General features: G+C 40.4%; 1 protein-coding gene across 1 annotated transcript; it reads right to left on the bottom strand.

Moving 5' to 3' along the window:
• Window positions 1–3,307: 3,307 nt before the first annotated feature.
• Window positions 3,308–11,195, bottom strand: LOC109241053 (aspartate aminotransferase, cytoplasmic). Its single transcript, XM_019407764.1, has 12 exons — window positions 10,926–11,195; window positions 10,324–10,395; window positions 8,959–9,020; window positions 8,796–8,879; window positions 8,058–8,157; window positions 7,827–7,947; window positions 6,543–6,706; window positions 6,276–6,413; window positions 5,558–5,679; window positions 5,322–5,416; window positions 4,355–4,475; window positions 3,308–3,730 (listed from the first exon to the last, which is right to left on the bottom strand). Exons 1-12 carry the CDS (start codon window positions 11,112–11,114, stop codon window positions 3,646–3,648), a joined length of 1,353 nt encoding a protein of 450 aa, XP_019263309.1. The 5' UTR covers window positions 11,115–11,195; the 3' UTR covers window positions 3,308–3,645.
• Window positions 11,196–23,778: the final 12,583 nt, after the last annotated feature.

Consider the following 23,778-nt stretch of genomic DNA (forward strand, 5'->3'; position numbering starts at 1 on the left):
TATTCAAAAGAGTGAGTGACTCAAAGTCTACTTCTTTCGATGGAGGTGAAGAAAGAGAAGACAAGCGGAAGCGAAAAGAGGTACTTTTCTATCGAATCAACTTTTTATTAGGCGAAAAGAAAAGCTTGGGCTAAGGAGTCCGGAACCAAAATGTGATTCTTTTGAACTCAAACTACGTAAATAGGTGTAAAAAAAAAGGTTACTAAAGTATATATAACGCCAAAAAACCTGGCGCTATACAATAACGGTAACTGCACCGTTAATGTATAGCGCCAGATTTTCTGGCGTTATATAAAAAAAATCTGACACTGATATAGCGCCATAAAAAGTGGCGCTATACCCTTTAAGGAGTGAGGAGTTACAGTGAATGATAGTGGGGGTAAGGAGTTACTGCAACATCCATAGACTCTTCTTTTTTAACATAATTTTGAGTAAGTAAAGTCACGTGGCAGACATGCACGGAAGTACCAGGTAGGGGACCTTTTACTATAGTTACTAACTCAACATCCATTTCATTTCATTTTTGTTACTGTTTTTACCCTCTTGCATTCCCAACAAAAGTCACTTGAAGATAAAGTTTTTGACCTTCAGTTACAAATGCTAAGGACCCGTTTGACCATATATTTTGTCAAAATATATTTAGAGTTTTTTTTGGTATACATGTTAAGTCATAGATTTTATCCATATTTGTCAAATTTTCAAAACCCAAAACCCAAATCCCCAAAACAGCTCAAGAACTGGTTTTGGTCTAAAATATTACCGTTACAGTTTTTAAAAATTACCCCAAACTTTTGTATTACCATTTATTATTTTGTAATAATGTTGTTTCGTCTTCTCGGTCATCTGATAGTGTCTTAAGTAGTTTATTATAAAAATGATAATTTTGTACTAAATTTATTTATGTTTAGGACTATGATTTGTAATAATGATAATGAATGTTATTAATGATGGTACCGTTGGGTATTTGTGATAGTTTTTAGTACTTGTGAGTATAAGTCATGTTTCATGTTTTTTCAAAAAAAAAAAGTGAAATATGTTTTGAAAACTGATGTTCAAGCACATTTTATCTTCAAATCAAACTTCCCCAAATTAAATTTTTTTAAATAAATTTGAAAATCTATAGCCAAACGCTAGTTAAGTATTTACTCTATTCTAATTCTCAAAAGTTTAAAGTTCGATCCGTGGAGTTGAACTGACGAAATTTTGTCTCATTACTGCAGAGAAAATGTGGGGTCTGGTCGTGAATGAAACCCACAATAACTATTTAATAGATTACTTTACTTTAGGTACTTTTTTCATGAATTTATCTTTATCTACATTGTCATAGACGTAAAAGAAAAGGAGATAATTGTTCATCCTTTTTTTAAAAGGCGCATAAATGGCCCCTCCAAGTTGTCCACAACGGTCATTTGAACACCTCTACAGACCTATTTATCAAGTAGACACTTCAAGTGTCTGTTAAGTAAATCAAATAGACACTCCGGTACAGCATACCAGATGCGTGAGTTACAATTGCCAAATGAGCCAATCAACGAACGACACGTGTAATTTGTAATTAAAACTTAACATAAATTAACCAAAAAAAATAAAATAAATTTAAAATGAAAAAACCCTTCTCCAGCGTCCCCCCCCCCCCTCCAACTTCATCTTCCGATGTCCCCTTCCGACCAATCCCCTTCAAACTCATCTTCTATATTAAAAAAAGTTCGTGTAAATTCGAATGACCTATTTATCAAAATTTTCGGGATATATAAATAGTGAAGAAGAATCGGTTGTTGAAGAAGGAAAAAAATGGACAAAATCTGAAGGAACAGAGACTTGTTGCTTCCATTTTTGGGTCAAAAAATAAAATTCCAAACCGTGGGGATTATTCTCCATCAAATGGTCTGCGAATCGCTGGTGACACAATTTCAGACAATTCCACCAAATTCCACCTCCCCACCAAATTTCAAACAATTCCACCGTGGGAATTGTCTTCTCCGATGACCTGCAAATCGCCTGTGATACAGAATTGAACGGAAGTGGAGTTCCAGTAGTCCAAATGGAGCAAACTCGATACCGATCTCTTTGCCTTGACAAGGAGAACATGTTTGAGTCATCAATTCAACATGGGTATCAATCAAACGCTGCTATTGATACTTTTTGGATAGGGTGTAGTTGTGAATTTTTTGAATTTTTGGTTTGCTTTAGATGGGTGTTTCTCGTTACAGAATTCTGGTTTGCATCCAAATAAAATGCATAAAATCAGAATACGTGACCATACACTTCCATCAAATGACCAAAACATACTCAAAATCTCTAGCTTTTTGTTCAGATTAAAGAGGCACAATGGCAATTATTTAGATAGTCTAGTGGAGAAGGTGAAACAGAAGAACGAGTTTCGTACAATTTTTTTTGTTGAATTGGTGAAATCATATATTTGGTAATGGAGGTAGAGGCAATTTAGGGTGGAGTAGGGTGTGAATGGTGGAGAAGAGAATTGGAGGAGAAGGTGTGAAATTAGGTGGGTCCGCATTATTTTAGGAAAAAAAAAAAAGAAAAAACCTATTTTTTGGTAGGAAACTCGCATCCGAGAGAGTGTATTAATGGGGGTTGACATGGCCGGGTGTTTAGTTGATCTTCTTTTGTGAATAAAGAAAGTGTAGCTGGAAATGGCTTCGGTTGTGGTGTTCAAATGACCGTTGTGGACAACTTGGAGGGGCCATTTATGTATTTCGCCTTTTTAAAATTATTATTTACTTTAATAATTGTACATCCTTGAGATAATTGTTCATCCTTGACTTTACTTACTCAAAATTATGTTAAAAAAGAAGAGTCTATGGATGTTGCAGTAACTCCTTACCCCCACTATCATTCACTGTAACTCCTCACTCCTTAAAGGGTATAACGCTACTTTTTATGGCACTATATCAGGTGTGTCAGATTTTTTTTATATAACGCCAGAAAATCTGGCACTATACATTAACGGTGCAGTTATCGTTAATGTATAGCGCCAGGTTTTCTGGTGTTATATATACTTTGGTAACTTTTTTTTTTTACACCTATTTACGTAGTTTGAGTCCAAAAGAACCACATTTTGGTTCCGGACTCTTGGGCTAAGCACATTGCCTTAAGAATAATTTTATCCATTAATGGCAGCTATACGTAATTGCCTTGGTTTATACCTTAGGAACAAACAGAACAGGAATAATGGACCTAAACAGAGAACAAGGCGAATGAAGTTCCCCGATGGACCCATGTTTCAACTAATGGAGACTATTCAACAATGTGTCAATTCTGGGAGATAAGCTTAACTAAGATAAGCTGATAGTTAAATGTGTTTTAACTTCATTAAAACGAGAGAAATTGGTAGTAACAATTGTACGTACGCTTATAGCACTATTTAGCAGCTAAGACTGAAGAGATTATTAAAGAGGATTGCTACATTAAACAAAAACTGTTTATTCTAGTTATTACAAATATAGGTTTATCTCAAACTCCAACTTAGGAGGAAACCACTTATTACTCTTGAACCACCATATACCCTCAAAGAGAGGGAATTGCAATCGAATTTACTTGAACAACAGAAGATACTCGGTCAACCAGAATGATAGAAGCGAACAACTCAGAAGAACCGGAAGGAAACAGTAGTAGGCAGTAACAAACTCAACGAGCCCGAGCAACAGCAGCATGTATGGCATCTGCTAGATGTGGAACTGTCCTGGAGCTCAGACCTGCCATACTGATGCGTCTGCAAAATGAAATATGTGATGTATGTCAAAGGCTTTGGATTATCTAATATCCCAAGCTTAATTGAAGTTGCCACAATTAAATACAAACATAGAAAGAACCATGCTCTAGAAATGTTCATTCATACAGCCACATTTCTCTTAGTGTACATCAAAGCTAAGGTAGCAAGAATACTACTCCCTACGTTTCATATTATTTGAGGTCGTTTGACTCACCACGGAGTTCAACAAAAAAAGAAGAAGACTTTTGAAAGTTGTGGTCTTAAAAGCTTAAGGGGTAAAAGATTTGTGGGGCCAAGCCATTTGTGTGGATATAAAAGCTTCTCATTAAGGGGAAAAATGGTAAAATGAAGAGTTTAAAGTTGAATTATTTCCAAATTTAAAAATGTGTCATTTGTTTTGGAATAGACTAAAAAGGAAAGTAGCTCATTTAATATGAAACGGAGGGAGTACAAGAAAAGAACTAACTGACGGCTGATAAGATTTTAACTCCCTTCCCTCTTTCTGTTTTACCACCCGAGGGTAGAAATCCTTACGAGGTAATAAAATCACATATCAGATGTGGAGGAAACATGGTAGTCTGATATGACATATACAGAACTTTGTGCTAAGAAATAACATATTACCCATCTGATGTCATGTAGATGTGGTACTCTTTGGTCATGAAGGCAACTTGCTCCGAGTTAAGTCCCGTGAAAGTAAACATTCCAATCTGCTTGATAATGTGACTCCAGTCACCAGGTGTACCTGCCAATCAATTGAAGTCAATAGAAATAGATATCTTCTTCATGCAATGCTTGACCTTTAAGTCGACTAAAAAATGCCCGACTTGCCCATCAATTCATGTAAATAGAAATAGGTATCCTATTCATGCAATGCTCGACACTTGCATTGATTAAAGAATGCCTGACACTGAAGAAAGGAGTTGACGACATGAGACTTTGTCTATTGCCAATTTATGAAAACATGATGATTCTAACACCTGATGTGCCAAAATGGAAGTTTCCAATGACATTTTTTTTAACACAATGAGGACAACGTCCAAATCACAAACTTTAAGGGGAATGCTGAAAGAATGCAACCTATCAGGAAAAAATCTGATCCAACAATTTTTCTTTTTTGGGGGATAATCTCTTGCCTGATCCAAGAGTTCATGTCCCCAAAAGGATCATGGAAGGGACATCTTTGGGGATGGTTTTCCAAAGGTAGAGAATCCAGTCAGAGCCAAAGTTCAGAGGTGAAGTACCTAAGAAGTTGATGAAAGCACTAAGGAGGATCGAGATGTATTAAGATTTGGAGAAATGTTTGAATTTGTCGAATTCCATGTTTTGTTTGCTTAATCTCTTTCCTTCGTTAAGCTTTCATTCAGGAGAGTTAGCTGGTGAAGATTGGTCCTTTTGTTCAATTATCTAGACAAATGAGCTGGAACAAGTTGCAGCATATTTTATAGGTAGAAGTATACGCCACGAACATGTAGCATTTATAATGACACTTGAACCGAAATTATCAAAAATGAGAAAAATATCCAAAGTCGATGCAGCAAGAAACATGTAATAAGAGCACGCATACGTGAAAATGATGCAGCAAATTTACCTCTAGCACGTAAAGCATCAAATAATTGCTGACGCATTCTGATGATTCTATCAGCCATTGCTTTCAGCTCAAGGGTCCATTCATGGTACATGTTTCTGCAGAAATTTAGTGACTTATTTTGCAGAACAATGACTAAACATAATTTTTGAACATACACTGGATTCTATCATATAGAAAGAAAGGAAATGGCTTTTTTGGGGTCCCAAGAAGCAATTTCCTGATGGTTGATATATTACCTGTCTTTAAGGATTGTGGCAACTATTGACGCTCCATGGATGGGCGGATTGGAATACATTGGCCTAATCACCAACTTCAGCTGGCTCTCAACTCTGCTCGCCACATCAGCATTCCTGCAGACCTACAGATTTGAGAAAATTAGAAGAATTATAACTATCAGCAGAGTTTAACGGAGGGTTCAGAACTATATCCTTCATTTTTTTTCATTTGTGTGATAAACTACACTATATGCATCACTGTGTGACAAACAACACCATATGACATGCAAAGTGCCTGTTATAACAGGCTCTTTATTCATTCTTGAGAAATTAAAAACTTTTTACGCCTCAGAATGAAAAAAAGGGTAACCCGGTGCGCTAAGCTCCCGCTATATGCAGGGGGCCGGGGAAGGGCCAGACTACAAGGGTGTATTGTACGCAACCTTACCCTACATTTCTGCAAGAGGCTGTTTCTACAGCTCGAACCCGTGATATAAAATAATTTATATGTGATGTCCAAGGCTCACAGCTATATATTTGGAAGTAAGCTATATAAGCTTTAACAGTTCATAACTACCAAATTTTAACATCACAAAAGAAGGCCACTATGAAAACAGTAAGACAGTTTATGCATCATGAGAATCAATCTGAGAAAAATAAAGGTAATGCACCAACTGAACAACTGGAGATATAAATTTTCAGAAACAAGGCACAGTTGTCCTTTGTCCTTAAGACGTACAATGCTTAGAGCTCCGACACGTTCACCATAAAGCCCCATATTCTTTGCATAACTTTGAGCAACAAGTACTTCACCTCCATCTGCCACAAACATGCGAACAGACTGTGCATCTGTATCTAGGCTTCCACTGGCAAAGCCCTAGAATATCAAAGTTTGAATATCAAGGTTAATTGACATATACTGAATAAACCGCCTCACTTTTAAATGCTCATACAGCAACAACTCCAACAGCCAAAGTGCCTTGCACATCTGTTGATGATTTCTTACCTGATATGCACTATCAAAGAAGGGCAACAATCCTCTTGATCTCATCAATCTCCTAATTTGCTCCCACTGATCAATGGTTGGATCAACACCAGTGGGGTTATGGGCACAAGCATGAAGTAGCACTATCGCTCCCGATGGAGCAGATCCAAGGTCTTCCAACAAACCTGTCATGTACGAAAAATAAAGTTCTTGTAAACAAGTCGGCGACATGCAAAGTTGTGAACACAAGCAGGAAAGGTTAGAATGTCATGTGTCATACTTTTAGATGTAAAAGTTGTGTTAAAATTAAAGTTAGTCATTCGGAATTAAACGTATGGATTGTATTTTATCAAGTAATTATCAAGTAATCCATTTCTTTTCGTCCACTCACTTAGTTTCTCACATAGCATTAGAGCATCTATGATCTTGTGGAGACCTAAATATATTTTGTCTTTCAAAGAGTCTCCCAGACACAATTCACTTTCTTATGATAGTCCTACAATTCTAGCCTTTCCAGTGACCATTCTGATGGCACCACTTCTCTTTATTCTGACTGACTGCTGTCACAACATCAAGCCTTCTTTCCAGTGACTGTTTCAATCTCTGACTCGTTTCTATGCATCAGCATTCGATAATCCTTCTGGTACCACTGTGCCTCTTTCAGATGGTGTTTCGCAGCCCCTCTCCAATGGCCTTTTAGTGGCACCTCCTCTATTTGACCCGCATTATTGAATTTCTTCCTCCTATTCTTCCGACCATTGCGGTTACAGTAACTTTTTCCAAGAAAATTTCGGCAACTGAAACTTTTTTGACAAGATTCCAGGACTTGTTTCGTTACTTTTCTATGTTATCAGCTATTCCTACCTTTGGTTCCGTGCGACATTAGAATGTCAATCTTTTTCCTTCTTTTTTGATAAGGTGTTAAAAAGTAAAATGTTAAGAGCTAATGTCAAATGCTGACCTTAGTTGGTCCCTAATATGTTAAATTAGGCGTTTGTTGCATTCCATTATTATCAAGTTATATCTCCATCTCTCTTCTCTTATTTCCTCGCAGAAAAAAGGTATAAAGAAAAAGCATAGATGATGACGGCTTTAGAAGTTTGCTGGATTACAATGCAATCAAATAAGTGAAACCATCCATCCACAACTTGATTCAGACTTGTGATAATTTCTAATCAAATACCAGAATAAGACTAAAAGAACATCCATCATCCTCGAAGAGAGTAATAGTAAACAGCATAGCCATAGATATCTAATGGGACAATATCCTGTTACATCATTATATTGTAGGGAAGTATTTCATACCTTGAAAATTGAGTCCACGAGTTGCTGGATCATAGTAGCGGTAACTCTTTACTGATAACCCAGCTAAAGTGAAAATTTTTGGGTGGTTTCCCCATGTTGGTTGGGGAATATAAATAGTGCGCTGCAGGAATGGTTACATCAAGGTCAATTCAACTTTGAAGATTGTTTACCCACGAAGGCTAAGAAAACGAAGGAAAGTGAAAGGTTGGTTAAGAAGACGTAGCAGTTTACTTGATGATAATGTCGAGCCAAAAAATCAGCTCCAACCCTCAATGAGCCTGTGCCAGACAAGCACTGCACAGTTGTTACTCTGTTCTCTTGAATAGCAGGGCTGTACCAAGCAAAGAAAGTAAGAGCTCGTAAGGACCACAGGTAAAAAGAGGAATTAAAAATGTGAAAATTGAAGAATATTAACAACTCTCCTTTAACATAAATGTATATGAAGCAAGTCAAAGTTTAAGCTGGCCTAAAAAGATTACATAGAACATCTAGAAGATCTTGGAAACGCATAAGATAAATTTAACATCTGACAGCTCTAGACAGCAATCATACACTTCACCACATGCATCAAGAGTTGCCTGCTTTACACGCTAATCAAAGAGACACTACCCAAATTTCAAAACATGTACAGATATTATCAGATAAATCAGATCACCAGAATGCGACCACACAGAAATTATGAGTAGAGTTGAGAGAAACCAACACTACGGCAGTAACATGTATGCAAGTGAACAGCATTTTCATGAATAACTGACACGTGGAATGGCATGGATGGGATGGGAAGTTGGTTTTAAAAAAAAACGTGAGCAAATGTTAATAGATGCTTCACAAAGATCTACCAAGCTATCAAACACATGGAACGGAGCCTTATTATCGGAAGATATCATCCTATGCAACAGGAAAATACATGTCTTTATCTCCCTGCATATCTTATCAGCAACACTATACAGAGAACAGGAACTTGTATACCTGTCGGCACCAAGTATCAGCTTAGCACTCAATTTATTGAAGTCTGCCAGTCCAGTAATAGATAGGTACTCTTTAACGCGAGACCTGCAGAAATCTTGAAGTTTAATCAGATAGAATTAAGGAAACATTTTATTCATACTCCACGAAATGGCAACGCAAGTACCTGTCATTTACTAGTAGCTGCTCTGCTTGTCTTACAACATTCAAAACAAGAGGTTTTCCTTCCTGATAACCCCGCAAAAAGGGAGAAAGAAAAAGAAACACGTTAGTATTATTAGCTGAAACATTTCAATATAGCAACACAAACTGTGGAGCCCCATATTCAACAGTCGGCCAGAAAAACCCTCAAGAGATTCTTATGAAATTTGAGAAAGAACTAAGTGTACACAACTACTAGTCCTTCATCAATAAACCTCCTTCCTCTCCCTCTACCTTTAAAGATTTAAGATATTAAGAAACATAAATTCAGCTAGGAATTTTAATAGCTCCCACTTTACTCTCACAGCCAAATATAGAACTTGTTTTACTCGATTGAAAAATCAACACAGAAAATCAAGAGTTCTTGTATTTCTCTTTTTCATTTTTGGTGTAAAGAACAGTTGATAGGGGATGTAGAATCACTGCTAGACCTTTTTGATTCTCTGTAAGATTTTCAGGGGCTGTACTTGTAAATATTAGATACCAGCCCCGTTTTTTTTTGGGTGCTGAAGAATATAATTGTTACCTTTTTCAAACAAAAAAAATCAACACATCAACTGAAGAGCTTCATTGTTTTGAGTCCACATAAGAAAGCTAGCAGATTGCAGAGAGCAATTCACAAAACCCCAAGAAATAACCACCTCATACAAATTTGTTGATGACCCAAGTTTCTTAACTAACAGGTAAAATGCGATGTAACAAGTTGTGTTTGACAGAGTCTGAGCCAACTAGACTACAAAACATAAATGCAATCTTCTCTGTGATCTTTTGAACAAAAACACCACAGATCCAAGAATTATCATTTATTACAAGGTCTGAAAAATAGAAATCATGAAGTTCCAAACTAGGTATATATATCAGAAACCGTTTAATGTGTTTGATAGTGCAATGACAGGAATGCGGAAGCTACTAGAGTTTTCTCACTAATTATGAAAATCAAAGGTAACTTTTTATATGCATTACAAGTTATGCAAACGCAGAACATCCAGCCTAGTACTTTTAATATTAAATTTTATCAGTTATGGCAGACCATAATCTTAAACATTTCTCTTGGCAGCACATCAGCCAAACACTAGTACACTACGGTGTTGGATTAACTATATGAAGCCAAAACCACACCACAATCACCAAAACAATCATAACTTTTTTCAATTAACAGAAATGCGTAAATCTGAAGAAACCAAAACACAGATCCGTCAGTAAATTTCTTTTTTTCTGTGTTTTTGGATTTCAATCAAGGAAATATCAAAAAGGATGATTATCCAGCTACTGATAATAGTGCTCCATCGACGATAATAGCGCAAATACAAAAGCCAAAAAGGATGATCACCTCTGTGCGATATGCACCAACTCCCAAATTCAACTTCATGGGGCTGCTATCTTTATTGTATGCAATAGTGACCTAATAACCAAAACATAACACCAAGATATGTCACGAAGACTTCAACAAACAATATTCAAATTTCAAAAGAAAAAAAGGCAAAGATTTAAACAGAAACTAAATCACAGTATATATCTACATTTAACTACATTTTTGAAGATATCAACACTCGAATTTCTCTTTTTATTGGCTCAATTGATATGTAAACACCATCATTTTTCACTTCTATCAACTTGAAATCGAAATTTTGTAGTGATCGGACTCACAAAAATGCTTAAATTCATCATCCATAAGAAAAAAAGGAATATTTAATACAATACGAAGAGAATGAGTATGCAAGCCCTTGCAAATAGCAAATAGCACTACTATTCCTCTAAAATTCAGCTTATAACAAGAGAACATTTGATACGGAACAAATAAGTATATACAGAACATTTGATCACGCATATACTTAATATGTTATGTGAGTGAGTGCGTGTGTGTGTGGATGAAGAGAGAGAGAGAGAGAGAGAGAGAGAGAGAGAGAGAGAGAGAGAGAGAGAGAGAGTTACTCCGAGAATAGGATCTTCGGGAGCGCGAACGATGTGAGAGAAGACAGAGTTGGTTCCAGCATTTCCAGAGGTAGGAGCAGCGACGATGGAGGTTTCGACGGTGGTGGAGGACGACGGTTCAAGGTGTCTCGCCAAAACACTCAACCTCCGGTCAGCGGACGGTGACGGTGATTGTTGTGACATGTTCATTTTAGCAGTACGAAACCTTTGCTTGCTACAGTACGCTTTCCTTTATTTGCAAGTCTATTAGTCGGAATCAATGATCTTGATTCGTGTAATTTCATTATATATAGGAGGGGGAGCTAGGCGGGTGATGGAATTCGGTGTTATCTGATGACGTGGAAGCTGTGGGACCGGTACTAACTGTCAATTCATGGGAATTTGGGAATTGGGGAGGTGGACGATAGGCTTAAATTTCCTTGTGGCACGTACTTCAAGATTGAAGATTTGTTTTTTTTGTACGTAATCATGTGTTTTTTCTTCCAAGGAAGGTATTTGAGATATTGAAAGTCAAAATTGAATTTTCTTAACCTTTGTGTTTGCCACGAATAAATTGCTTAAACGGTAATTAAAGTATTAAAAATAGATAATAAAGTTATTTTTATTTTTGTATATAAACAAATTTATTTTTTAGTACTTTACAAAGATTACTACGGTCAGAAGGTAATATATTCGTCATTTTTTAATAACGTGACATTTGAGTTTTCAAGTCAGAAAACAGAAAACATAAACTCAAACTGTGTTTAATTACCAAAACCCTCATTCGTTCAATGGCATTTGTTTAGCGGGTGAAATTCAAAAATAGCCAGATTTACAACTGGTCGTTCAAAAATAGCCATTCAAAAGTAATCGAAATTTAGCCACTTTCATGTAAAGAAAAATCTGAGCGAAAACACTGTTCAAAACCCGGAAAATACGCCAGTATATTATGCTGGAGTTCCAGCATAAGTATACTTGAACTCCAGTATACTCCAGCATATACTGGAGTTCCAAGATAAGTATGCTGGAACTCCAGCATAATGTGATGGAGTTCCAGCATAAGTACACTAGAACTCCAGCATAATATACTGGAGTTCCAGCAAGTATACTGGTCTAGCATAATATACTGGAGTTTGGAGTACCGGTGCTCCAGTCTCCAGTATATTATACTGGAGCCAGCAAAGTATATCGGTCCAGCATAATATGCTGGAGTTCATACACAGGTGCACCGAACTCCAGTATATTATGCTGGATCGGTCTCTGCTGTAGCAAAATAGTGGCTATTTTTCATTGACTTGGTAAACGGTGGCTATTTTTTAATGACCAGTCCGAAAACTGGCTATACTGTGCTATTTTAACTTGTTTAGCATAAGGCTGGCATCCGGTCCGGGCCCGGTCCCAAATGGGCTTCGCGGGCCGGGCTCAAACGGACCCAGTCTTCGTGAGCCGGTCTTAAACGGATCCGGGGTTCATGGGCTTTTGGGTGTAATCAGACCGGGACCGGGACCGTGTAGTAATGATCACGGGCTATGTGAGTCGGGCCCGGGCCCAAACGCGCATAAACGGGCCTTGACTATTTTTTTTAAAATTTGTTTATCTAAGGCAATTTCTTGTAATATATATATATATATACACACACACATTACTTAAATGTGTTTGTGTGTGTGTGTGTGTGTATAGGGCTATTTATTTGTTTAAATTTTTTATCTAAGGCATTTTCTTGTAAATTATACTATATAATTGTGACTTAAAATTTTTTAATTCAAATTTAAAACACAAAATATTGTAAAAAGATATTCAAAGGAATGTGTTATAATTTTTATTATTATAACATTAAGAAAATATGGCTCAATCTTGCTTAGCTTCCACCCCTCCCCCCCCCCACCCCTATAGTATNTAGCTTCCACCCCCCTCACCAAATGTAATGAGCACAACCAAGGTGCTAATACCACCATTGAGAAGAAAAAGAAACTAATCAAGATGTATCAAAGTCACATATTAATTTTGTCATGACCCATTTTCACAATAGGTCATGATGGCGCCCAACACCATTGCCGGGCAAGGCAACGCGGAAATATAAATAAGTTCTCACTTTACTTCTTTTTTTTTACCGAATAATTTCAGAATTTCTTAGGTTAAGGTTAAAACAAGTAGTAACCAATAATGTACCAAAAATAGTGATACAATCCCAAAAGAATAGTCTACTAATGTGTGTGCCAAGACCTGATGTCACAAGTTGTGGGCAACTAGTAGAATATACAAAAGAGCAATCCTATCATACCGTCCGAAACAGAATAGACAGCATAAAAAAATTGGTAAAGAGAGACTCTATCACGCTACTGAACGACACAGGAAGGAAGCAGCTCACCGTGGAGGTCTCGAAATATGCTCAAAGATACGCACCAGACTGATAGCCAGATGTACCTGCCTCAGATCCTGTACGATTAAGTACAGAAGTGTAGTATGATATATACCCAGTAAGTATCTTGTCTAATCTCAAAGAAGTAGAGACGAGAAGTCGACTTGACACTTACTAGGGTCAAATAATATGAGATATGAATTATATTGTGCGTGGATAAAACAAATAAATAACAGTGTATAGCAAGAAATAACAAGTCCTCTCCTAGGTAATATCACAGCTGACACCTTCCATTCCAGGACAAATAAATAACTCAAATCATAGAAAAATACTGAGTAAAGCAGGTGCAAGTAGTGCCGAGGTCGTACGGCCCGATCCAACATAAAATAAATTGTGCACTGCCGAGGGTCGAACAGCACGAACCATAGATGCATCTATTATCCCGCTCGCGAATCAACCACGCGACGCGGTCAAATATAATTAAACACAGCAACAGGCAAACAAGAACACATATCTGGAGAGCAATTACTCATTGAATTATCAACTTCTCCTTAAAAAGGCCAAGAGTGGCCATGTTCCTCTTAACTAGTCTCATATATCATAATACCAATCCAAATTAAACATAGAGTTGCAAGAATACCACATAAAGCATGCTTTTGGGTCCTAGACTACCCGGACTTAGCACAATAGTAGCTACGCATGGACTCTCGTCACCTAGTGCGTGCGTAGCCCCCGCATTTAACGACAAGTTATTAGATTACATCACCTATGGGGACAATTCCCTCTTACAAGGTTAGATAGGAGACTCACCTCGCTCCAAAGTGCACTTCCAATACCAAGAACGAGCCCGAACTCTCAATTTGGAGCCGAATGATCCAAAACTAGATAAACGAGGTAGGAACTAGTCAATAAAAGCTTACAAGATCATATTCTAACTATTTAAGCAATTCCCCACCCTTAAACACAAGTTTTCTAAAATTCGACCCCGGGCCCACGTGTCCGGATTCCGAAATTTTTCAAAGAAAGTTGTTCTTCATAACCCAAGGATCAATAATATATGATTTTTAATTCATTTAATAACAAATTGCGTGGTCAAATACAACTTTTGTCAAAACCCTAGGTTTTGCTCTAACCCCATGATTTTACCTTAATACTAGTGTTTAATCTACCTAAGACACAAGTATTAAACTAGAAATAGGTAGAATAAACTTACCTCAAGATGCTAGGTGAAGGTCTTCTCTCAAAAGCTCTAAAATCGCCCAACGGAGGAGTGACAAATGGCAAAAATCAACTTAGAACCCGTAATAAATGAAGCTCACTGCTTCAGTGATTTCCGCATTTGCGGTCAGGGGACCGCATCTGCAAGGAAGAGACTGCATCTGCGGAAGTTGGCCAAACGGGCTGGGACAGCTTCTGCGGTCTTGGAGCCGCTTCTGCGGCTTGGGAGCTGCTTCTACGGTTTTGGGCCTGGCCTGCCTTGGCCGCATCTGCGAGAGGACGACCGCTTCTGCGGTCTCGCGCCTGCGGCCGACCTACCGCAGGTGCGGTTATGACAGAAGCAGATGCTTCAGCTCTTCTCAACTTTTCTAACTTCGCTCGAGCCTCGTCTGATTGACGCTCGGGGCTCCCGGGCCCCATCCGAACATACCGACAAGTCCGAAATCACGAAACGGACCTGCTTGAACCTTCGGAACGCCCGAAACAACGCTAAATCTAAGAATCACCCCCTAAAACCAATTGAATCAAACTTATGAACTTCAAGTTCTTAATTCTCCTCTAACGAGCCGAAACGCCCTTAAACTACTCGGATTGACACCAACTTTTGCGGGCAGGTCTTAAATATTATATTGGACCTGTAATGGGCTCCGAAACCAATCCACGAGCCCGTTACCAACGTGATCGATCATTATTTAGTTTCTTTAAATTCTTGGAATTTCAGTTTAACAATTTCTAATAAAAATTCATTACTAGGCCTAGGGACCTCGAAATTCGATTCCGAGCATACGCTCAGGTCCCATATTTTCCTACGGACTCTCCGGGACCGTCAAAACACGAATCCGGGCCCGTTTGCTAAAAATATTGACCAAAGTCAAACTTAGCCTTTCAAGAAAATCTTAAGGAATCAAATGAGCAAATATCAACCCAAATTCTTCCAAATCCCGAACCAACCATCCCCGTAGGTCGTAAATTAGATAAAGCAAGCGCGACAAGTTTTATTTGGGGGAACGGGGTTCTAAAAAGCAAAACGACCGGTCGGGTCGTTACATCCTCCACCTCATAAACAAACGTTCGTCCTCGAACGAACATAGAAAAGTACCTGGGGTGCTGAATAAATGAGGGTATCTGCTCCGCATGTCCTCCTCGGACTCCCAGGTCGCCTCCTCGACTGGTTGGCCCCTCCACTGGACCTTTATCGCTGAAATTCTCTTGGATCTTAACTGGCGATCCTGTCTATCAATAATGGCAACTGGCTCCTCCTCGTAACTCAGGCTCTCATCCAACTGAATAGTACTGAAGTCTAACACATGGGACAAGTCGGCGTGATACTTCCGGAGCATGGACACGTGGAAAACTGGATAAACTCCCGATAAACTGGGGGTAAAGCAACCTCCCCAACTCGCCTCAACACCTCAAATGGACCAATAAACCTTGGGCTCAGCTTGCCCTTCTTCCCGAACCTCATGACACCTTTCATTGGCGAGACTTTCAAGAGGACTTTCTCACCAACCATGAATGATACATCCCGTGCCTTCTGATCTGCATAGCTCTTTTGTCTGGACTGTGCTGTGCGAAGTCTTTCCTGAATTAGCTTCACCTTCTCCAAGGCATCTTTCACCAGATCCGTACCATACAACTTAGCCTCCCCGGGCTCGAACCGCCCGATCGGAGAACGACATCGCCGACCGTATAAGGCCTCATATGGGGCCATCTCAATGCTGGACTGATAACTGTTGTTGTAAGCAAACTCTGCCGAAGGCAAGAACTGATCCCACTGCCCCCCAAAGTCAATCTCACATGCTCTAAGCATGTCCTCCAAGATCTGAATTGTCCGCTCCGACTGCCCGTCTGTCTGTGGATGAAATGCCGTGCTAAGCTCCACACGGGTCCCCAACTCACCCTGAATAGCTCTCCATAAATGAGAAGTGAACTGAGGGCTGATCGCTGCCAACTCCACGCTACAATAAAGTAGGAAGAGAGGGTCGCAATAGCTTTTACCCATTATGAGGGTCGGGATCGAATTCCACAGAGAGCTAGAAATTGGAGCTGGGTATCTATTTAGACTAGAATCGCGTGCATGCTCTTAATTGATCTTCTTATCATTTTTGGGTTTTTTCAATTATGAACTACTGTTATCAAACCACTAATTGAAACTAAGCTACAAGATAATTGCTAAAGTTGTATCTAATGGGAAGAAAGGCACTAGGGTGGTGGTATCACCTAGGTGGCTAATTGATGGGTAGATGTTACTAAAGTTCGATTGACATAATTGGGGATTATGCTATAACCGTTGCACAATTTTACCCACTCTCATACCTCTCGGTAAAGAGAGTGATTTTGCCCAATTGACTCTCTCGAGACCAAATAGGTAGGCAAATTAGATCAAGCAACTAGGGTTGAAGTAGGGTGATTACTCTCTCAAGGTTTAACCCGTTAATTGGGACTATCATTTCTCATGAGTCCATCCTAATTCCTTGTTGGGTCAATTTTGGAGACTTAGACTCTCTTTCTCAAGAAGAGTCAAATCCACAAAACACAAATCAGTGTTTGCAACCACCAATTTATAGATTAAAACATAAAATCAACCCAAATAGCAAACACCCATAGTCAATCTAACCCTAGATGGCAACACCCATCAATTACCCACACTAGGGTTGAGCCACAACCCTAGCTGATCGGTTTAGCTACACATGCTTGCAAGAGAAAATGAAGAAATAGATGAAGAACAAGACATAATAACTAAATACTAAATTAAATTGCAAGAATCTATTGTTAATTTAAAGCTAAGATGACAAAAATGGCTACAAAAGTTGTTCTCACGAGCGCAGCTTTGTTCTCAAGATAACATATGACCTAAAAATGGTAAAATGTTCTATTTATACTAAGCTGGAAAAACTAGACAAAATACCCCTGCGGGGTCAGTGCGGGCCGCACTAAATGGACCGCGGACGCACTGGGCTCCTTGACTTCAACTTTGGCTTCTCCGAAATTGGACTCCGCGGACCACGTAGAATGGGCCGCAGCCGCGGAGAGAGTTGGCGCGGTCCGCACAATAACGACCGCGGGACCGCATGGCATTGTCTTGGCAAAATTGTAGTTCTCTGAATCTCTTGACCGCGGACCGCACAAAAGAGTAGTGCGGCCGCGGAGGCCTGACCGCGGACCGCGAGATATGTACCGCAGCCCCATTGCCCTTGAGCCCAGTTTGCCAACTCTCTGAATCTCCTTGTGCGGCCGCATACCAATTTGCGCGGTCCGCACTAGGCCTTCTTCCCTTAGATTTCTTGGTCTTTGATACTTGAACAGGTTTCACTCCTTTTTGAGCCGATCTTTGACATTTCGTCACTTTGTCGATCGAACCTGCAGATAAGCACAACCTGTGAGCCTTTTGAGACTATTTTGTACAAATATATGATCAAAGCATAGGCAAGTAGGGGCATAAAACATGTTAAAATCCTAACTTATCAACTCTCCCAAACTTAAACCTTTGCTTGTCCACAAGTAAACAAAGTAAGACCCACCCCTTAAGGGACAATCCAAGTAATTCCAGCTGACCTAAAGTAACCTCAACAAGCATCAATTGGGACTAACAATTGCCCTCAATACAAATAGATCATTAACAACATTTAAACCTTGAAAACTATGGATCAAGTGTGACACAAGAGCATCAAGAATTGACTCATTACATCAAAGAACTCTCTCAATTACTTTGGTCACTGTGGAACCCAAACTCATACATCCTCAACTCTCCCTAAGCAAACCTCACCTTTTAGAGTATAAGCACATAAATCGAGGTTAATGGGAGTTCACTCGTCTCTCTCAAGGAAAGGTCACAAGTCCGGCTCTAAGTACCATATGCTTGACCCTCATGTAAGTATCCACTAATGCGAGCGTCATCCAACTCAAGATCATATAGGGCTTTTGTGGAGTCAATTGTGAAGGCTTTTGGTTGAGGGTAGGAAAAGTTGTTGGTCTATATGGGTTCCATCTTTCCTAATGCACTTCTTTTGATTCATTTTGGCACAATTCTCTTGACTCTTTTGAGTATTTCACTTCCTTTCAAGGGGTTAGAGAGACACATTGTCACTCTTTCTTATGCAATTCAAAATATTTCTCCTTTTTCTAATTTTTCCACACCTTTTTCACTTTTGTTTTTCCTTGAATCCCTTTTTATTCTTGTTCACATTGGGCTTTCTTTTTGTCTTTTTCTTTTCTTTCTTTTTCATTGCCTTCCTTTTCTTTTGCTTTTGTACCTTTTACCACTTTGTTTCCTTTCTTGTCTCTCCCCCCAAACTTAGACTTTTCCGTTACTCAAGGGAAGATTTGGGTGCCAAGAGAGGGTAGAATTTAGAACGGGTATAGGCTTGTAACATTGGTTCTTGAAAGAAAAAGGTTTAAGGCTCAAAAGGGTTAGCTAGGGATTATCTCATTGGTAGGCTATGGAATTGTTCAACTTATCATTTGGATCAAGGAGAGCCTATAATCACTTCTCAAGTCGAATTTCACTCAAAATTTCGCCTCAACAAACATTCAGGGCAAGTTCTAGACCATTGGCTCGGGACTTGGACTCAAAATTCGATTTCTCACCACACACACTCAAGGATTGCTAAAGACTTAGAGTCGAGGGCCCACAACAACCTTAGACACGATTGAGCACACGATAGTCCCGAAAGACCACATGATGTTTGTTTGGTCAACACAAGAGTCTCAAGGTCACTACTTTCACCATCCTAAACACAACCACTTGTCTTTGACCATGGGATAAAAGGCAAATGTCTTAGGCCCAAGTGAAGCTATGCTTGAGGTACCCTTAACTATAAACTACTAAAAACAAAAGAAAAATCAAAAACGGACTCAAACCCTTAAGAAGGTTGTCACGCCATCTATCATTGGTAAGAGCCACCCGGTTCACACAAAACTCCACCTTTGGAAAGAACCGTGGTATTAAGAAAACCAAAGGCTTATTACAAGTGTCAAAACAAAACAAAAAAAAAAACTACGAGCCTATATAAGAAACTAAAAACGAAAAATTTTACGAAAAATAGAAAATAGAATGAATATGTACAAACGAGGAATGAATATATGCAATAATGTAACTTTATATACAAACCCAAAAAGAAGATAAAAAGTACGATGAAAGTAACTAAATGTAAAGTTATATACAGACCAACAGAAAATCAAAAGAAAGCATAAAATAGTATTAATATTTACATTCATCCAAAAATGAAGGGCGCACCCCCTCGAATAAAAGCTAGCATTGTCCCCAATGCCAACTAACAAAATAAGCATCAAAAAGTATAGGGAAAGGATATGAAGACTCCCTAGGCCGTGTCCGTCTGCATGGGATCATCTGTGGTCCCCGGGTCCTCTGTATGCGTGGGAACCTCAGACTGGTTCCCGGCCTCCTACTGCTCAGCTGCTGGGACTGGGGCCTGGACCTGGACAGGCTGAATATCAGGGGCATCCTGTGGCTGACTGGAGGGGGCCTCCGGTGGGTCTGCCAACTGGATGATCGCCTCATCTGCACTGGGGAGCTTCCTCTTCTTCCTAGGAAGCATCTGTGTTTGCTCCTGCTGTGGCTCTGCTGTTGGTATTGCTGCTGGAGCTGGATCCCCAAATAGAAAGTCTAAAGGTAATGAGTCGGCCTTTAGCTTGTCCACATCTGCTCGAAGCTCCTTTACAGACTCCTTAGAAGCCCGTGTTTTCCGCAGCTTCTTATGCTCCCTGGCAAGCTCCTTCAGAGCCTTGCCGTGTGAATCTACTGCCTTAGACAAGGCATCCTGAGTCTTGATGATCTTTTCCTGGTTCTCCAGGAATTTTCCTCAATGTGTCCTCAATGGACTATGGAATCTATACTGGCTGTGGTGCTGACTGAGCCGCAATTGTAGAAGACAGTGTAGACAACTTGGATGACGCAGTGACATCCAGTTGTTCAAGCTATGAAGTGCCTGGCTCAGTTGGTGGGTAGTGATAGGATGGGCCCGGGAAGATGGAATCACCGGGCCAGCTGAAGTAGAAGGGCCAGCAGTGGTGGAAGGTCCCGGAGGCAACTCAATGGTGGTGGAGGCAGGCTCAATGGAGGGCTCTACCGCAACCGCCTCTTCAGAATGGCCAGTTGGAGCAAAGGTGGGCGGCTTGTAATTCTTGTCCTTGGGGTTATCTGGCCCCTTCAAACTGTACCACGAAAACGGAGCCATAGTATTGACCTTGATATCAAAAGGTCTCTTCTCCACCTCTAGATCCCGAAAATACATAGTGAGGGTGTTGGGAAAAGGATAGTTCCGGTCATGCTCAAGCCCTACTGCAGAAATGACGTGGGACATAACATTGCCCACGTTGATAGGATATCCCGCCATAATAGATGCAACAAGAACAACCCGGGCAAGTGGAATAGTCTGATCATGAGTAGTTGGGTCAAGCCACTGCACACAAATGTCAACCACCCCCTAGCCTCAAAGTTAAAGGTCTTCCGAAATATTTTGGTCCCTCCTTGCAACCACTCTGGAACAGTACCCGGGATTGCCAGGTATGAAGCTAACCACGGACGAACTTCTTCGCCCATTGCCAACTTTTCATTGTACAAGGTCTCATCTTCGTCATCGAACCCCAAATATTCATCGAGTGCCTTCCCAGTAAATACTACCTTTTTGTTCCGCACTTTGGTCACTTTAGTGCCCTTCAAGATGTGGGCCACATTGCTATAGAACTCCTTGACCATGTGCTCATTTGCCTTTACACATTCACTCTGAAAATGTGCCCAACCTACTCGAGTATGAAACTGTCTATGCACATTTGGGTTTAGGGGAAGAAGGTCTCGCTCAATAAAACTCCTCTCAAGAATCAGCTTTCGTAGTGGCCACTATTCCCTAAACTTGTGGAACGCTACCTGGCTGACGAATCTATCATCCCAAACTGTGGGATTTCTAGTTCGCTCAACACCCCCAACTTGAGGTTCACCTCCCCCCTGCACTACTCCAGCACCTTGAACCTCCTCCTCGCCTCCTTCTGCACTCTCCCCAGACAATGAAGCTGTGGGGGAGGTGGAGTAGTCCTCACTACTGGATGCCGAGCCCTCAGATGACTCATTCACAACATCGATTGGCTGTCGGACAGAGGGTGATAGTGGAGGAGTATCAGTCAGTTGGAAGTGGGTGGTGATCTGAGTTGGGACTGAGTCTGAGGAGATGTCCTGGGATGGCATATACTCACTCCCCGAGGAATGGGAAGCAGCTCTATCTGCAGGTTTATCAATTTCCGAGTTTTTTTTATGTTTTCCCGAGCTTGGGGAGTAAGTTTTACCACTCTCTTTCCTTTGCCCCCTCGGGAGAAACCACCTCTCCCGAGTTGTTGTGATCCTTTGCCACCTCTTTGTTTAACCATTGTCTGCAAGCACACACATCTAACATTCTTAGTCTAAGCACAGGCAGTGAAACAGATGCAGAATGAATTGCATAATAGAAGCTCAGACAGTTGCAGAAACAGTTGCAGTAACTGGCCAGTGCGGGCCGCACAAAATGGACGTGCGGCCGCACAGGAGCCACCGCGGACCGCACAATATTGACCGCGGTCCGCACAAGTCAAATGCCCTCCACACATGCTCTCTGAATCTCCCCATCGCGGACCGCACAAAGTGGTATCGCGGCCGCGGTGGGTCAGCACAGGCCGCACAAAGTGCAATGCAGCCGCGCTGTGCAAAGGTTCACTTCCAGTCACTAGGGCACCGCGGTCCGCGCAAGGCAACCGTGGGCCACGTAGAGTGTTTCACTTAACCACTGAGTTAGGGTTTGTAAATTTGTTCAATTTTTCCACCTAACTTATCCCTACTCATTTGCCCAGCCATTATGAATGCCCAACACACAAACCCAGCATTTAAATTACCCTAAGCTAACAAATAAATGAAAAAAGAAGAAATCTACGAGAGAAAAAGAGACTAAACTGACTGGGACGATATGAAACTAAAAGTACGTAAAAGTAACNTAAAATTAATCAATGAAAGATGCATGAAATGTTACCAGATTATGAAGATTGTGTGCAAGTATTCAATGCAAGCAAGTATTACGGTCAATGATACGATGAACAGTAGCTTTAAGGGGTCTGAGTGTTGAAAGTTCGAAAAGGGTAAATGGTGCCCCTTGGGCTCTATTTATAGAAAAAGGCGTGGGCCCCATCCTTACCTACCAGCGCGGCCGCACAAAATGGACCGCGGACCGCGCTGGGTTTGTTCAGAAGAAGCTTGAGAAGGCAACCTCCACGGTCCGCAAAAAACCGACCGCGGCCGCGGAGGTCCACCGCGGTCCGCACAAAATTCAATACGGCCACGGTGGCAAACTTCAGAGAGCACCTCACATGGCTTTCACCAGTGCGGACCACACAAAATGCAATGCGGCCGCACTGGCATCTTCAGAGACTGTTCATTTTGTCCAAAATGTTTTGCACTGCATCAACGCAATCCCTGCAACATCTCACAACTACTTAGTCTAAAAAATCAAACCTAAGCTACAAAGAAAATCAAAGAAAACAAGAAGAAAAAGACATGGGTTGCCTCCCAAGAAGCGCCTGATTTAACGTCGCGGCACGACGCGGGTTACCATCTCATCATTTTAAATGAACAACAGCCACCACATCGCAATCATCAAACTTCCCAAGATAATGCTTCACACGGTGCCCATTCACTCTAAAGACTTCACCACTTTTGTTCTTCAAATCTAGAGCACCAAATGGGGTTACACACACAACTTCAAATGGGCCACTCCACTTATATTTTAGCTTTCCCGGAAACAACCTTAGACGAGAATTGAACAAGAGGACCAAATCACCAATTTTGAACTCCTTTCCACGAGCATATTTGTCGTGAAGATACTTCATCTTGTCCTTATACAAGGACGAACTAGAGTATGCATGGTACCGGAATTCATCAAGCTCATTGAGTTGTTCAACACGAAGATTGGCCGCAACATCCCACTCAAGATTAAGCTTCCTCAAGGCCCACATGGCCTTATGCTCCAACTCCACTGGAAGATGGCATGCTTTCCCAAACACCAACCGGTACGGTGACATACCAATCGGGGTCTTGTAAGCGGTCCGGTAAGCCCATAGAGCATCATCTAACTTTTTGGACCAATCGGTCCTATTTGCATTGACAGTTTTGGACAGGATGCTCTTGATTTCTCTATTTGACACTTCAACTTGGCCACTTGATTGTGGATGGTAAGGTGTAGAGACTTTATGGTTGACACCATACTTGGAGAGTAAGGTATCAAAAGCCCTATTACAAAAGTGCGATCCTCGATCACTAAT

This window comes from Nicotiana attenuata, unplaced genomic scaffold (assembly GCF_001879085.1).
Source record: "Nicotiana attenuata strain UT unplaced genomic scaffold, NIATTr2, whole genome shotgun sequence".
NCBI classification, from domain to species: domain Eukaryota; kingdom Viridiplantae; phylum Streptophyta; class Magnoliopsida; order Solanales; family Solanaceae; genus Nicotiana; species Nicotiana attenuata.